Source organism: Sinocyclocheilus anshuiensis, unplaced genomic scaffold (genome assembly GCF_001515605.1).
Source record: "Sinocyclocheilus anshuiensis isolate Anshui unplaced genomic scaffold, SAMN03320099.WGS_v1.1 scaffold718, whole genome shotgun sequence".
NCBI lineage: Eukaryota > Metazoa > Chordata > Actinopteri > Cypriniformes > Cyprinidae > Sinocyclocheilus > Sinocyclocheilus anshuiensis.
Genome location: NW_015546102.1, coordinates 1,741,052 through 1,752,932, shown reverse-complemented (window position 1 = coordinate 1,752,932; position 11,881 = coordinate 1,741,052). Strand labels below are relative to the sequence as shown.

General features: G+C 36.5%; 2 protein-coding genes across 4 annotated transcripts in view; both read left to right on the top strand.

Annotated features, from left to right (window-relative positions):
* The first annotated feature begins 2,445 nt into the window (after nucleotides 1-2,445).
* LOC107700559 (putative glycerol kinase 5) lies at nucleotides 2,446-8,825 on the top strand. The gene is made up of 10 exons (XM_016502262.1): nucleotides 2,446-2,518; nucleotides 3,128-3,201; nucleotides 3,299-3,359; nucleotides 3,456-3,582; nucleotides 4,376-4,480; nucleotides 4,673-4,767; nucleotides 4,870-4,973; nucleotides 6,486-6,545; nucleotides 6,633-6,766; nucleotides 7,595-8,825. The coding sequence occupies exons 2-10, from the start codon at nucleotides 3,128-3,130 to the stop codon at nucleotides 7,759-7,761; spliced, it is 927 nt and encodes a 308-aa protein (XP_016357748.1). The 5' UTR covers nucleotides 2,446-2,518; the 3' UTR covers nucleotides 7,762-8,825.
* A 496-nt stretch (nucleotides 8,826-9,321) lies between these two features.
* Nucleotides 9,322-11,881, top strand: part of ppp1r7 (protein phosphatase 1, regulatory (inhibitor) subunit 7) — a 12,324-nt gene continuing 9,764 nt past the window's right edge. For 2 of the 3 annotated variants that reach the window (XM_016502260.1, XM_016502259.1), the window contains exons 1-5: nucleotides 9,322-9,405; nucleotides 10,109-10,204; nucleotides 10,290-10,345; nucleotides 10,627-10,692; nucleotides 10,841-10,971. In XM_016502260.1, the coding sequence (XP_016357746.1) occupies nucleotides 9,366-9,405; nucleotides 10,109-10,204; nucleotides 10,290-10,345; nucleotides 10,627-10,692; nucleotides 10,841-10,971 (389 nt within the window). In that variant the 5' untranslated portion in view covers nucleotides 9,322-9,365. The other variant, XM_016502261.1, reaches the window with a different exon arrangement.

The following is an 11,881-nucleotide window of genomic DNA, read 5'->3' as shown; positions in this document are numbered from 1 at the left end:
TGTGTGTCTACAAGACTAAACCTGGTCGGGCAGGGGATGCAAACTTAAAAAAAAACGATAATAAGATGCCTTTCTAGTAAGATGTTGCTCGAATTGTGAACATTTCAAATTGGTTTTATTTTTGTATTAGCTTACCTTTATTTCCAGGGAAGATGTTTAAGTTCTGTGGTTTTAAAATGAATTTTGTGTATTTAGATCTATGGATTTTATATGCACCATTTTACAAATGGATAAATAACAGTTGTTAATATTTCTATGCCGGCACCCTTTTTGTTTTCACCTTCTCTGCGTGACCTTTATTTCCAGGGAAGATGTTTGAGTTCTGTGGTTTTAAAATGAATTTTGTGTATTTAGATCTATGGATTTTATATGCACCATTTTACAAATGGATAAATAACAGTTGTTAATATTTCTATGCCGGCACCCTTTTTGTTTTCATCTTCTCTGCGTGTTTGTATCCTACCAGATCTCTTTTGTCCAAGTTTTAAAAGATCGCAAGTAAACCCTTTTATTTTTAATGACATTTGAGTTGTTTATTTAATGACTTAAAACCAGAATGACAAAAAAAATGAGTGCACATCCTAACAGGATGGTGTGCTGTAAATAGACATTTTGTTACCATAATAAACATTTTGCTATCATAATGCCTCTGATCTTGTGATCATTATTAGGGTTTCTCAGTGGTGTTTTGATTATGCTTACGTGATTTTGAACTCCCTTTTGAAACTCTTTTACATGTTGAAATGTTTTATTTCCTTAAAAATCCAACACAAGCAAAAATAATTGGCCTCTAATGGCCTGGCTTATAAAGCTGTTCGGTTAGGACCTCAATTTCAAGGGCAACCCAGAAAATCTGTTGACAAGTTGCTATAAGAAAGGCAATGATCGTCTGAGCAGCTTGTTAGCAAAAACACTGCAGTTTCTAAATTCATGTTTGAAGCATGTTTGTTAAATAATAATAATAATAATAATAACAATTCATTACATTTATATAGCGCTTTTCTAGGCACTCAAAGCGCTTTACATTGTCAGGGGTATCTCCTCATCCACCACCAGTGTGCAGCATCCACCTGGATGATGCGACGGCAGCCATAGTGCGCCAGAACGCCCACCACACGCACCAGCTTACTGGTGGAGAGGAGTCAGAGTGATGAAGCCAATCAGCAGATGGGGATTGTTAGGAGGCCATGATGGTCAGAGGCCAATGGGCAAATTTGGCCAGGATGCCGAGGTCACACCTCTACTCTTTTCTGGGATTTTTAATGACCACAGAGAATCAGGACCTCGGTTTAACGTCTCATCCGAAGGACGGATGTTACTCATGTTTCTACATGTAAAAGTCTTATCCGGTAATGTTAATCATAGACTTTAATTTGCTCATAAATCAAAAGACAAAACATTCTAAAATTCCTGAGGGAGCACATGGCTCATAAATGCTATTAAATAGTTAAATTAAGATCAAAGTAATACACAAAAATGCCAGAGTGTAAGTAAGAACCATTCAAAAAAAGTTAATGAAATGTATCACACGTTTACTTTTTATTGATATATATATATATATATTCCATTCCTGTTGGAACAAATGGGTACGCAAAATTATATCTGTTGTAGTTTCGCCACTATAGAAGTTCACCCAACTATGAAGATTACCTCTTGTGAGAAGAACCCTGGAATGTGAAAAGGGTCGATTTCCGAACAGCTCCATTAACGTATTTCCGGTATTTAGCAGCGAGTGCACATGACGTCAGCAGGCTTCTGAAATGGTGCTCTGTCTCTTTAAGAACTCTCCACACCTATCGACTGATGTGTGACGTACTGATTTGTACTATTGTACTTAATCGACCGCCTGTATTTTGTGGTCTTTACAGAGGTTAACACGTCCGCTTCTTGTTTTCGGTAACTTTTATCACTCACTGGTGAAAATAAACGGCTGTTTTTTGGCTTAAATTGCAACGTAACGCGACTATAGATAGTTCGTTTGCCGATTTAAAATAGGGCGCGAGATCACATGCGCGAGTTGGGGATAGTTTGGGGACACGTACATACATATGCTTTCGCTTAGTACTTGTCCATTCAAAACAGCCCTTCAGAACAGTGATGTGAACTCATTAAATCGGCTTTCTTAACGGATTAAAAAATCTGCCAGTGGTCTGGCGCTCAAGTTTATGGAGGAATGAAACTCAAAGGTCTACGGAGCAAAGTTGAAAACGGGATAATTTGACTCAAGCCATGGTGACTAAAGTATCTTTGCGGCTTTCTGAATGAACGCATTGTGTGTGTGTGTGTGTATATATATATATATATATATATATATATATATATATACACACACACACACACACACAGTACATATAATATACACAGTACACATATTATGTAAACAAACTTGTATTTTGGATGTGATTACTTACGATGAATCATTTGGCACCCCTATTTTATTGTTTGTTTTTTTGCAGGCCTGGTTCATGCTACTGATTACTCTAATGCCAGCGCAACAGCAATATTTGATTCCTATCAGGTCAGTTACAACTGTCCAATTACTATATTTGTGTAATTGCTGTTATCTGATCATTACCATTGGATTGTGGACTTCAGTACAAACACGTACAGTGAGAGATCAGACATTTAATAACAGACACTTAAAGAGAGAGTTCACCCAAAAATGGGGGTTATTATTTACGCACCCTCATGTTGTTCCAAATCTGCATGACTTTTTCAAATATGGGACACAAAAGGAGAAAATGTGCTGCTCCTTTAATAAACAATTGCTTTGTTTGAGGAACAGGGCAAAACTTGTTCCATTTTGTCATAGCACACAACAATTTAAAGTAAATGCGAATGCGCACTGTTTTCTGGTGCACAGTTTTCTATAAATGGTTTTCTTCATTATCGAAAAATATATTAACTTGCTCCATATCACACACAAAAAAAGTGTTTTTATTGTTCTATCATTTCTTTGGGGTGAATTATCTTTTTAAGGCCTTTCATGTGTATATGTGTGTGTGTGTGTGTGTGTTTTTCTTGTATCTTTTGTCCATATAGTGTCTTAGAACATGTTTCTGTAAGTGGTGCTTGTTCATAGGATGTTGTCTGTGCTCATAGTGTGTGCGTGTTGTGTGATCATCAGATGTGCTGGAGTGGATTTCTTTGCTCACTCCTCTCTATACCTCTGTCCATCCTCCCCAGTGTGCAGAACACCAGGTACTCACGTACCCTGAATTGCTCTGGTATTTCCAGAATTCTTTCTAGTCTGCGTTTGACTGAACAATTAATGCTCTTTTTTTTTCCTCATATTTAGTCATAAATTTGGCACATGTGATCCTTCCATATTTGGGGTGCCCATCCCAGTCATGTCTGTTGTGAGTATAAATGTTATGCAGTTTTAATATGTGTGTGTGTGTGTGCTTGATTTTGTATTTGGTGCCACAACCCTACCTTTCATGTCTTTTTCACAGATGGCAGACCAACAAGCAGCCATGTTTGGAGAATGCTGTTTTGACATTGGTGATGTGAAAATTACTATGGGCACAGGGACCTTCATGGACATCAATACAGGAAACAAACCACACACGTCTGTAGCTGGTATGTCATTCCAGTGCTGACCTTACCTTATCGGTTAAGCTTTTCACAGTATTCCGTTGGAATTCAACTGAATTGAAAGAAATACTACTAAACCACTAGAACTAATAATCTAAGCCAGCTAAACAGCATTTTAGACTGCATGAAATCAAACATTTTGTGGCTTTTAGTGTACACTGACATTCAAAGTGACCTTTTTTTCAAAAGTAGTGTATTTTATTCAACAATGATGCATTAAAATGATCAAAGGGGACAGTGAAGACCTTTATATTGTTACAAAAAATTTCTCTTTCAAATAAATGTTTTTTTTTGTTTTATTCATCAAAGAATCCTGAAACAATGTATCATGGTTTCCACAAAATATTAAGCAACACAACTGTTTTCAACATTGATAATACAAAATGTTTTTAGCACCAAATCAGCATATTTCTGAATGATCATGTGACACTGAAGACTTGAGTAATGGCTGCTAAAAATTCAGGTTTGTTAGCACATAAATAAATTACTTTAAAATAGAAAACAGTTCTTTTCATTTGTAATATTTAATGTTTGCCACTGTTACTGTTTTTACAATATTTTTGATCAAATAAATGCAGCCTCAGTTGAACATAAGAGACTTTCATAAAGATGAAAAAATCTTTCCAACCTCAGACTTTTGAACTGTAGTGTACATCACTGGAAACAGCAGGTTAGGGCACGATGTGACTCATTACTCATCATGAAGCAGTGTGGCGAGTGAGAAAGGAGAGTGATGTGTCCATTTGTTGGTCCCTCTTTATATCTGTTTTCTGAATAGGCCTTTATCCGCTGGTGGGCTGGAAGATTGGTGCTGATGTTGTGTATCTGGCTGAAGGTAATGCTGCTGGAACAGGTGCTGCCATTAAATGGGCCCAAGATCTAGGTGAGGAGGAGGAGACTAATGTGGAATTACAAGCATACACACATTTCTTAACTTGAATATGTATTTTTCACTACCAAAAAAAGCCATTCCAGACAGTAGATGCCCGTTCCACTCCATTATGATAGTTTATTTAACTTGGATTAAGTAAATAAATAAAAAATAATTATATTATTGTAACGTAATTTCTTACAGAGCTCTTTTCTGATGTGAAGGAGACTGAGGCTATAGCCACTAGTGTGGAAGACTCAGACGGCGTGTATTTTGTGCCTTCTTTCAGTGGCTTACAGGTGTGTTTGGATCCATTGTACTGTTTTTAAGTTGCTGTTCATCTATGAGAATTTTATACAATGTCGTGTCATTTCAAGACGTTCTCTGTTGATGTGCTACAGACCCCTCTGAATGATCCTAAAGCTTGTGCCTCTTTCATGGGCTTAAAACCTTCCACAACCAAGAGACATCTTGTTCGAGCCATTCTGGAGTCTATAGCATTCAGGTGAGCTTGCAAGATCTGACTGTATCATCCAAATAAGATGTCTCATGAATCAAAGAATGTGCCATGTTAAAGCTATAAAAAGTCAGAAGGCACTGATTGTGTCAAGGTCAGAAAATAAGCAGGGCTTTGGGAAAAATGGGCGAATATCAGCCCCTAATAAAAACAAAAGTTTATTTCTGACACTAGTATATGACCATCTACACTAAAACAAGCTAAATTAATCAATCAGGTCTCATACATAGTGCTGGATTGCTTCAAATGTTCTGTTATTGTTCATGTTCTGATAAAACGCAAGATAACATAAATAAATGATTAACGGCGGTAGAAAATGAAAATATTTGAGCATCAGAACACTGCAGGACAATGTAAATAGACTTTGGACACCTCAACCGTATGTGTTATGAAGCATATCCAGTCCTGTTTGTAGATTTTAGCTTATTTTATTTTACACCATTTTTTTTATTTATTGTATTTAAATTCATTTTTATCAATTCAATTAGCGAAAAATGAATTCTCTGCAATGAATTCTCAAATGCTAAATTATCACTACAGTTCTTTACTGCAAGTAATGGTCACACTATGAAATCTGTAGAAAAGACCAAATTTATCCCCAGAAAACCTGCAAATTCTTAGGCCATTTTATCTCAAACAGTGTTTGCAGGAAAGAAAATGTCACTTGGGTTATAAAGTACATTGGCACATAAAGTTCTTAAAATGAGTTCTTCAATTATCATCTGCCTTGGTGCACAAACAGAAGAGAAGGTGACTGGATATAAACCACTATCCCTTGGCATTCTATACCAATCTAGAGTAGTTAATCAGGCCTCAAAATAGAGACTCTTTCCAACTTTCTCACCATTCCAAAAGTTCCCCATCAAAGAAATAAATGCCAAAGTCAATAGTTTTCTTCTCATGTTCTTCTGTTCCATCTCCCCTTTATTTACTGTAGAATTGTGTTTCTGTTTCTTCATGTTTGCACTGTAAATGTGTCATAATTTGGGATGCATGATATAATGGTTATCATGGATATTGGATTTTCTTTTTTTTTGGGATTGTTGTCTCACTCAAAGTTAGTCTTTTAAAACACTAATAATTTAATAACATTGTTAAATGTAATCTCTAGCAAATGAATATCCATTTTTCATACTGTACATTATGTGAAAATTTGACATTTCCAACCCCATCTCAGAAGAATATGCAAAGTGTTTTTTTTTTACAAGTTAACAGTTTAGTATGATTTTGTATGATTTGTATTAGTATTTAGTATGGTATTTGTATTAGCAATTTTAGTATGATTGACAAGAAAACACATTTTAACTAAGCATGAAGGTTGAACCCTATAAACCTAACTCAAATTTGCCACCAATTCGCCAAGAAACCCCGTAAAATAGTTAAAATTTTTACAGGACTGTGTTGGACTCGGATCGGTATCAACCACAATTTTAACATCTTGTGTGATTTCCTGTAATTCTCATGCCACAATTCAACAGCAATTCTGATTCTGATTTTTAGGAACAAGCAGCTCTTTGAAGTCATGCTTCGAGAAACCCGTATTCCTATCACTAAAATCAGGTGAGGGTCTCACCCTCTTTGTCTGTCGTACTGCATTGAGCTTGATCCTGCCTGTCTGAACTTTTGTGTATTGCTACACATTTACAGGGCAGATGGAGGTGTTTGCACCAATAATTTCATCATGCAACTCACAGCTGATCTGTTGGGGCGTAAGATAGAACGTCCAAGCCACTTTGACATGTCCTGCCTTGGAGCTGCTTTTGTTGCAGGACTAGGAACAGGTAAGGAACTAGCCATATTTGAGTGCAGCAAATAAACTATTCCTAATCTAGGCTTAATCCGTCTTAACTCTGTATCATAGTTGGTAAACCAATTTCAAAGGCCTCTAAATTATCAACATGAGCAGAACTTTGCTGAAAAACCTGTTGTGCACAATCCACTACATGCCTTCGGCTGTCTGACTGATATATTTATTGGTTTTTAAACCTGATATATTTAAACCTTTTACTGGTTTACTTGATTATCCATACATAATCTCTAGAAAAAATCTTGTTAAAATGTAACAAACATGATACTTCAGACTTTTGAGGAAGGTTTATTTGTACATCTCTCTATCATAATTTTATTGCTTTGCGTTATACTGTATATCCCCCCCACACACACACAATAAAATCTACATAGCTTTGATTGTAAAACTAAGCATTTAAATACCATCTTACTAAGACATATTATTTGGAGATATAGAGTTACAACTGATATTTATTTATATGCATTTTATGTAAGTAATCTGCTATACTGTTATAAAGATCTCTGATTTAAATGACAAGAATCAGGACTTCATCTTTTACTCCTGCCATATAAATATCAGCAACTGGTTTGGGACTCGAAAAATAGTGTTTTTTTTATGAGCTCCATATTTTCGTCTATCATACTAAATGAGCCATAAAAACACGATGCAAATATAATACTTAACAAAAAAAACACACAAGTACTTTTTTTTCCTGATTGTTGCCTAAAGGTTCAATAAACATGTTTTTAAAAGTAAACGTATTTCATATGTCAGGCTTTAAAGGGTTAATCTGCCCATTTTATTTTGAACGGTCCTTTAGGTTACTGGAGGAACCAAAAAGAGCTGAAGAAGCTTTTAACCACTGACCAACATTTCCTTCCCCGAAGGAGTAAAGCAGATTGGGACAAGGGCGGCCCATACAGAGGTGTACTGCAGAGCTGGGAGAGCGCTCTTCAGCGCTCTATGCACTGGTACAGCCAGCCCTGATTGACCAGAATACAGGTTTCTTCTGTAAACTCCATGTTCATGTCAACAGGTTTAGGGCAGTTCTCTCTGTCACTGAGAAGAACAGTATGATTTCCAATCTGGATTTGGAAACCCGCATATCAAAGGTTAGTTACAGTTTTGCCAAATCACGGGGGATTTTACAGATTTACAACTTGTTTGTGTAAATCCAAATCACCCAGTTGTGAATCCAGTGGTATTATGATGATGAAGCGGCAGGCTGCAGCACAATTCCTACTCGTAGTATTATGATTTTGCCAATCAATAATTTAGTCATTAGGCACTAACAATCAATCAGTGCCTTAATCCAACTACTGTTTTTTTTTTAAATATGAACAAATGAATTTATTTAACTCGCTATGTGCCTTAATGAGGTGCTTTTGTACAAGAGATCCTCAGTGAGGTGCCTCAGTTACTCATCTCCCAAAGGATGACATCTCACCCTAGAGGAGAATTGTAATTATATGTAATTTGTGTTGTTTACATAGATGGGAGTAAGTTAAACTTACTGCTCTTTATTTTTATCATACACTGAGTTAACACATAGTGCATCCATTTTAGTGTATGGTAATTTATACAAGCATTCATTAATGCTGTTGTAATTTTAGTTAATATTTTCTAATTGCATATATAGTCTTGGCATTATGTAGGTTATTTTTTAATCAAATGTACCTCATAATACAAAAAGAATGCTGCAAACATGGAAAACTTGTTACCTGAAGGATTATATTTCCTAATGTTGTTGTTTTTTTTCTTCAGCTTTAAGCATCCAACCGGCTATGCTTGTTTGTATACAAAACTGCAGTGTCCCAGATTGTCACTTTATACTATCAACAGTGGCTAATAATAGCATACATTCAACTGTAGTAAAAATGAGTAACTGTGAAACTGTGTAATATCCTAGGCTTTTATCAGGATCTTAAAGAGAGAATAGACAGAGAATATTTGTAAAGATAAATGTATTAATAGATTGTCAAAGAACTCATTGTGCCATGTTTCATGTCAGTATGTGAAATTAGTTGTTTTAATAAATTTTCATTATGCCATTTCAGTGTCCAGTTGTGTGCATTGTCATGCTAATAAATCAATGGTTTTCAAACTGAGGTCAGTGGACGTATAAAACGTGACATTTCTGATTACATAATTAGACATTAACTGTGACCCGATAAACATTATATAATTCATGGGTCTAAAATTGTAAAAGCAATGTTTTAATGAAATTAGATGGCTGAAGTGCTTGGGCTCCTTATGTCGTATAACTGAGTCTGCCGAACAATGTAATAAAATTAATAACAGTGTAAAGTGAATAAAGTCTCACAATAAAAGGCTTCATTAAGTATAAAGGATTCATTAATTCTATATTTATAGGATTCTATGAGGATAAATTGGTATGAACAAAAAATAGTAACATTTCTTTATAATAGCTAAAAACAAAATAATTTTTTTGCGTTTGGTTTTGTCGTGTATTAAATGTATTATATAAGCGTAATTATAAATAGTCCATGGGCGTAGGAAACGGATTTCAGGTTTGCTATTGGTCGATCCAGGTGTCAATCATCTAGTAAAGTGGGCGGGATTAAAGGAAAATGGCGACTTTATCTGTCGGAGAGCCTCAAGAGATGGAAGGTGAGCTGACTTGTGTATTTTTAACGATTTATTTTCAACGGAGACTAAAAAAACAGCGATTATTCTTTTTGCTCTCTCTCTTTATAACCAAGCTGAGTTTTTATTTTTAATCCGTTCATATATTAGTGTGCTCTTACCATTCGTTCAAGACTGCAATGTGTGATTGTTTACGTTTATCACACAGCTAACTAAAGCTACTCTTATAGTCTGCACGCATGAAATGACGATAAAGGCTGCTTCATTTCTTGGTTTCTCTTTAGAGTGTATTTAAACGCCAGACCTCTGTTCAGGTGTGTGTTAATTAGTGGACGGGGCGTCAATGCCAGCACACCTTGCTGGTTAGCTAATGTAGCCCACCAGCTCACATTAAGGTAGTTGTCAAAGTCTGACCTGTTTGGATGGATAAAGTGTAGGAGAACCTGAATGTGAGCTATCAGACGTGACAAATCGAGCTTTTCTCGACGCCTCCATTTGTTTCCAGCTGTATCAGCACAGTTTGCTAGCATGCCGCTGCTGTGGGATGAGGGTGTGTGTGGGATGGGTTCATCTAATAGATTGAGGCTTTGAAATTGTGCTTTCAGATTAAAATCGTGCTATCACGATTATTTGGCCCAGATAGCAGCAGTGGCATTTTGTAAGCAGGTTAGTATTGTGGGTGTGTCCTAATTATTAATTGTTATTCATAAAAACTGTGATTTTAAAGTGGACAGGAGGGGTGAGTCTGAGGAATCTGGTGATGATGAGACCAAGAGGAAGAGTCTCAATGGAGAGGTCGACTCCTTGCAAGCCCCTTCGACTGGTGAGACTACCTTGGCGCGAGGAAAACAATTAAAAGGATGATCTATGATCTGTTTCTTTACCGCTTCTCTCGCTTCCCTTTTTAGTACCTGAGGAGTCACCTGTTGACATGGACACCATAACCTTAGATCCAGATGAAGAGGTGAAACATTCAGTTTTTAAAAGGTTAGACCAGGGGTGCCCAACCCTGTTCCTGGAGATCTGCCTTCCTGCAGAGTTCAGCTCCAACCCTGATCAAACACAACTGAACCAACTAATTAGGATCTGAAGGAGCACTTGATAATTACAGACAGTTGTGTTTGATCATTGTTGGAACTGAACTCTGCATGAAGTTAGATCTCCAGGAACAGGGTTGGCCACCCCTGGGTTAGACAGATGATGTTATTAGCACTATGATTCATTGTGTGTTAATTATTTCTTTAGGATGTGGATCTGGTCCACTGTCGCATTGGGAAGATTGAGGGTCTGGAGGTTCTTCGGAAGGCAAAGGTGAGAGTATCAAATGCTGGGTGTTTTTGGGGGGTAATATAGTAGGGTTGTCTAGTTACTGGATATAGATTTGCTTATTTGGAGTATCAATTAATTGTGCCCAATTACAGATCGTAAATTGAGTCCTTTTCTTTGTTTCTATCATCAGACGATTTCTCTTAGGCAAAACCTCATCAAACACATTGAGAACTTGGACAGCCTCGTCTCATTGAGGGAACTCGATCTTTATGACAACCAGATCCGCAAACTAGAGAATCTTCAGGCCCTAACAGAGCTTGAGTAAGTCAGACATGATGCTTATTATTTTGTACAGACCTTTTTTTTCTCAAAAATACATAAAAAAACATTTTTTTATATACACTGCTATTCATAAGTTTGCATTCAGTGTTTTTTGTAGCAGTTTAATAATAATGCATTCAAGTTGTCAAAAGTATCATCATATCACAGTGATTTCTGAATGATCATGTGACAGAAGACTGGAGTAACAGCTGCAGAAAATTCAGCTATGCCATCAAAGGAATAAATGACATTAAAATAGAAAAGAGTTCATTTTTAATTGTAATAGCTTATCACAATATTGCTTTTATTGTTTTCACTGTATTTTTTTAATAAAATAAATGCATCTTTGGTGAGCAAGATACTACTGACCCCAAACATATGAGCAGTAGTGTACATACGTGACCTAACCGTGAATAAACCACATTTATGATAAGCATGTCAACCCTCTACATTACTAGTAAATCACTCTCATATGCGACTAAATCTTCACTTTGGGTGACTAAATGATGTCTAATATTAGCCAATGGCTAATCATTTCTCAGGCCCTGTCCACACGAACGCGGTTATTTTTAAAACTGCAGATTTTTTTCACGCTTAGGCTGTTTGTCCACACGCAAACGCAGCACCAGTTCACTGAAACTGCACATTTTTGAAAACGCCTGCCAGGGTGAAGATTTTCAAAAACTCTGGTTGCAGTGTTATCATGTAGACAGCGAAACCGGCGTTTTTGGCTTGTGACATCGGAGCATGCACTGTTATCTCCGCCTACTGGAAACTTTTTCAGGTTTCTAAATGGCCAACATGGCTTTACGGTTGAGATTATATCGCCATCTGTTGGTTTGGCATGCTCTTGACAGTGCTTCATAGCATGCGTTTGTGTTTTCATGTGGATGGAGATTTTTTTTTTAAA

Coding starts and splice junctions, on each gene's coding strand:
- LOC107700559 (XM_016502262.1), top strand. CDS start 3,128: ATGTGCTGGAGTGGATTTCTTTGCTCACTCCTCTCTATACCTCTGTCC. Junction 3,360..3,455: donor CCATCCCAGTCATGTCTGTT/GTGAGTATAAAT, acceptor TCTTTTTCACAG/ATGGCAGACCAACAAGCAGC. Junction 4,481..4,672: donor TAAATGGGCCCAAGATCTAG/GTGAGGAGGAGG, acceptor AATTTCTTACAG/AGCTCTTTTCTGATGTGAAG.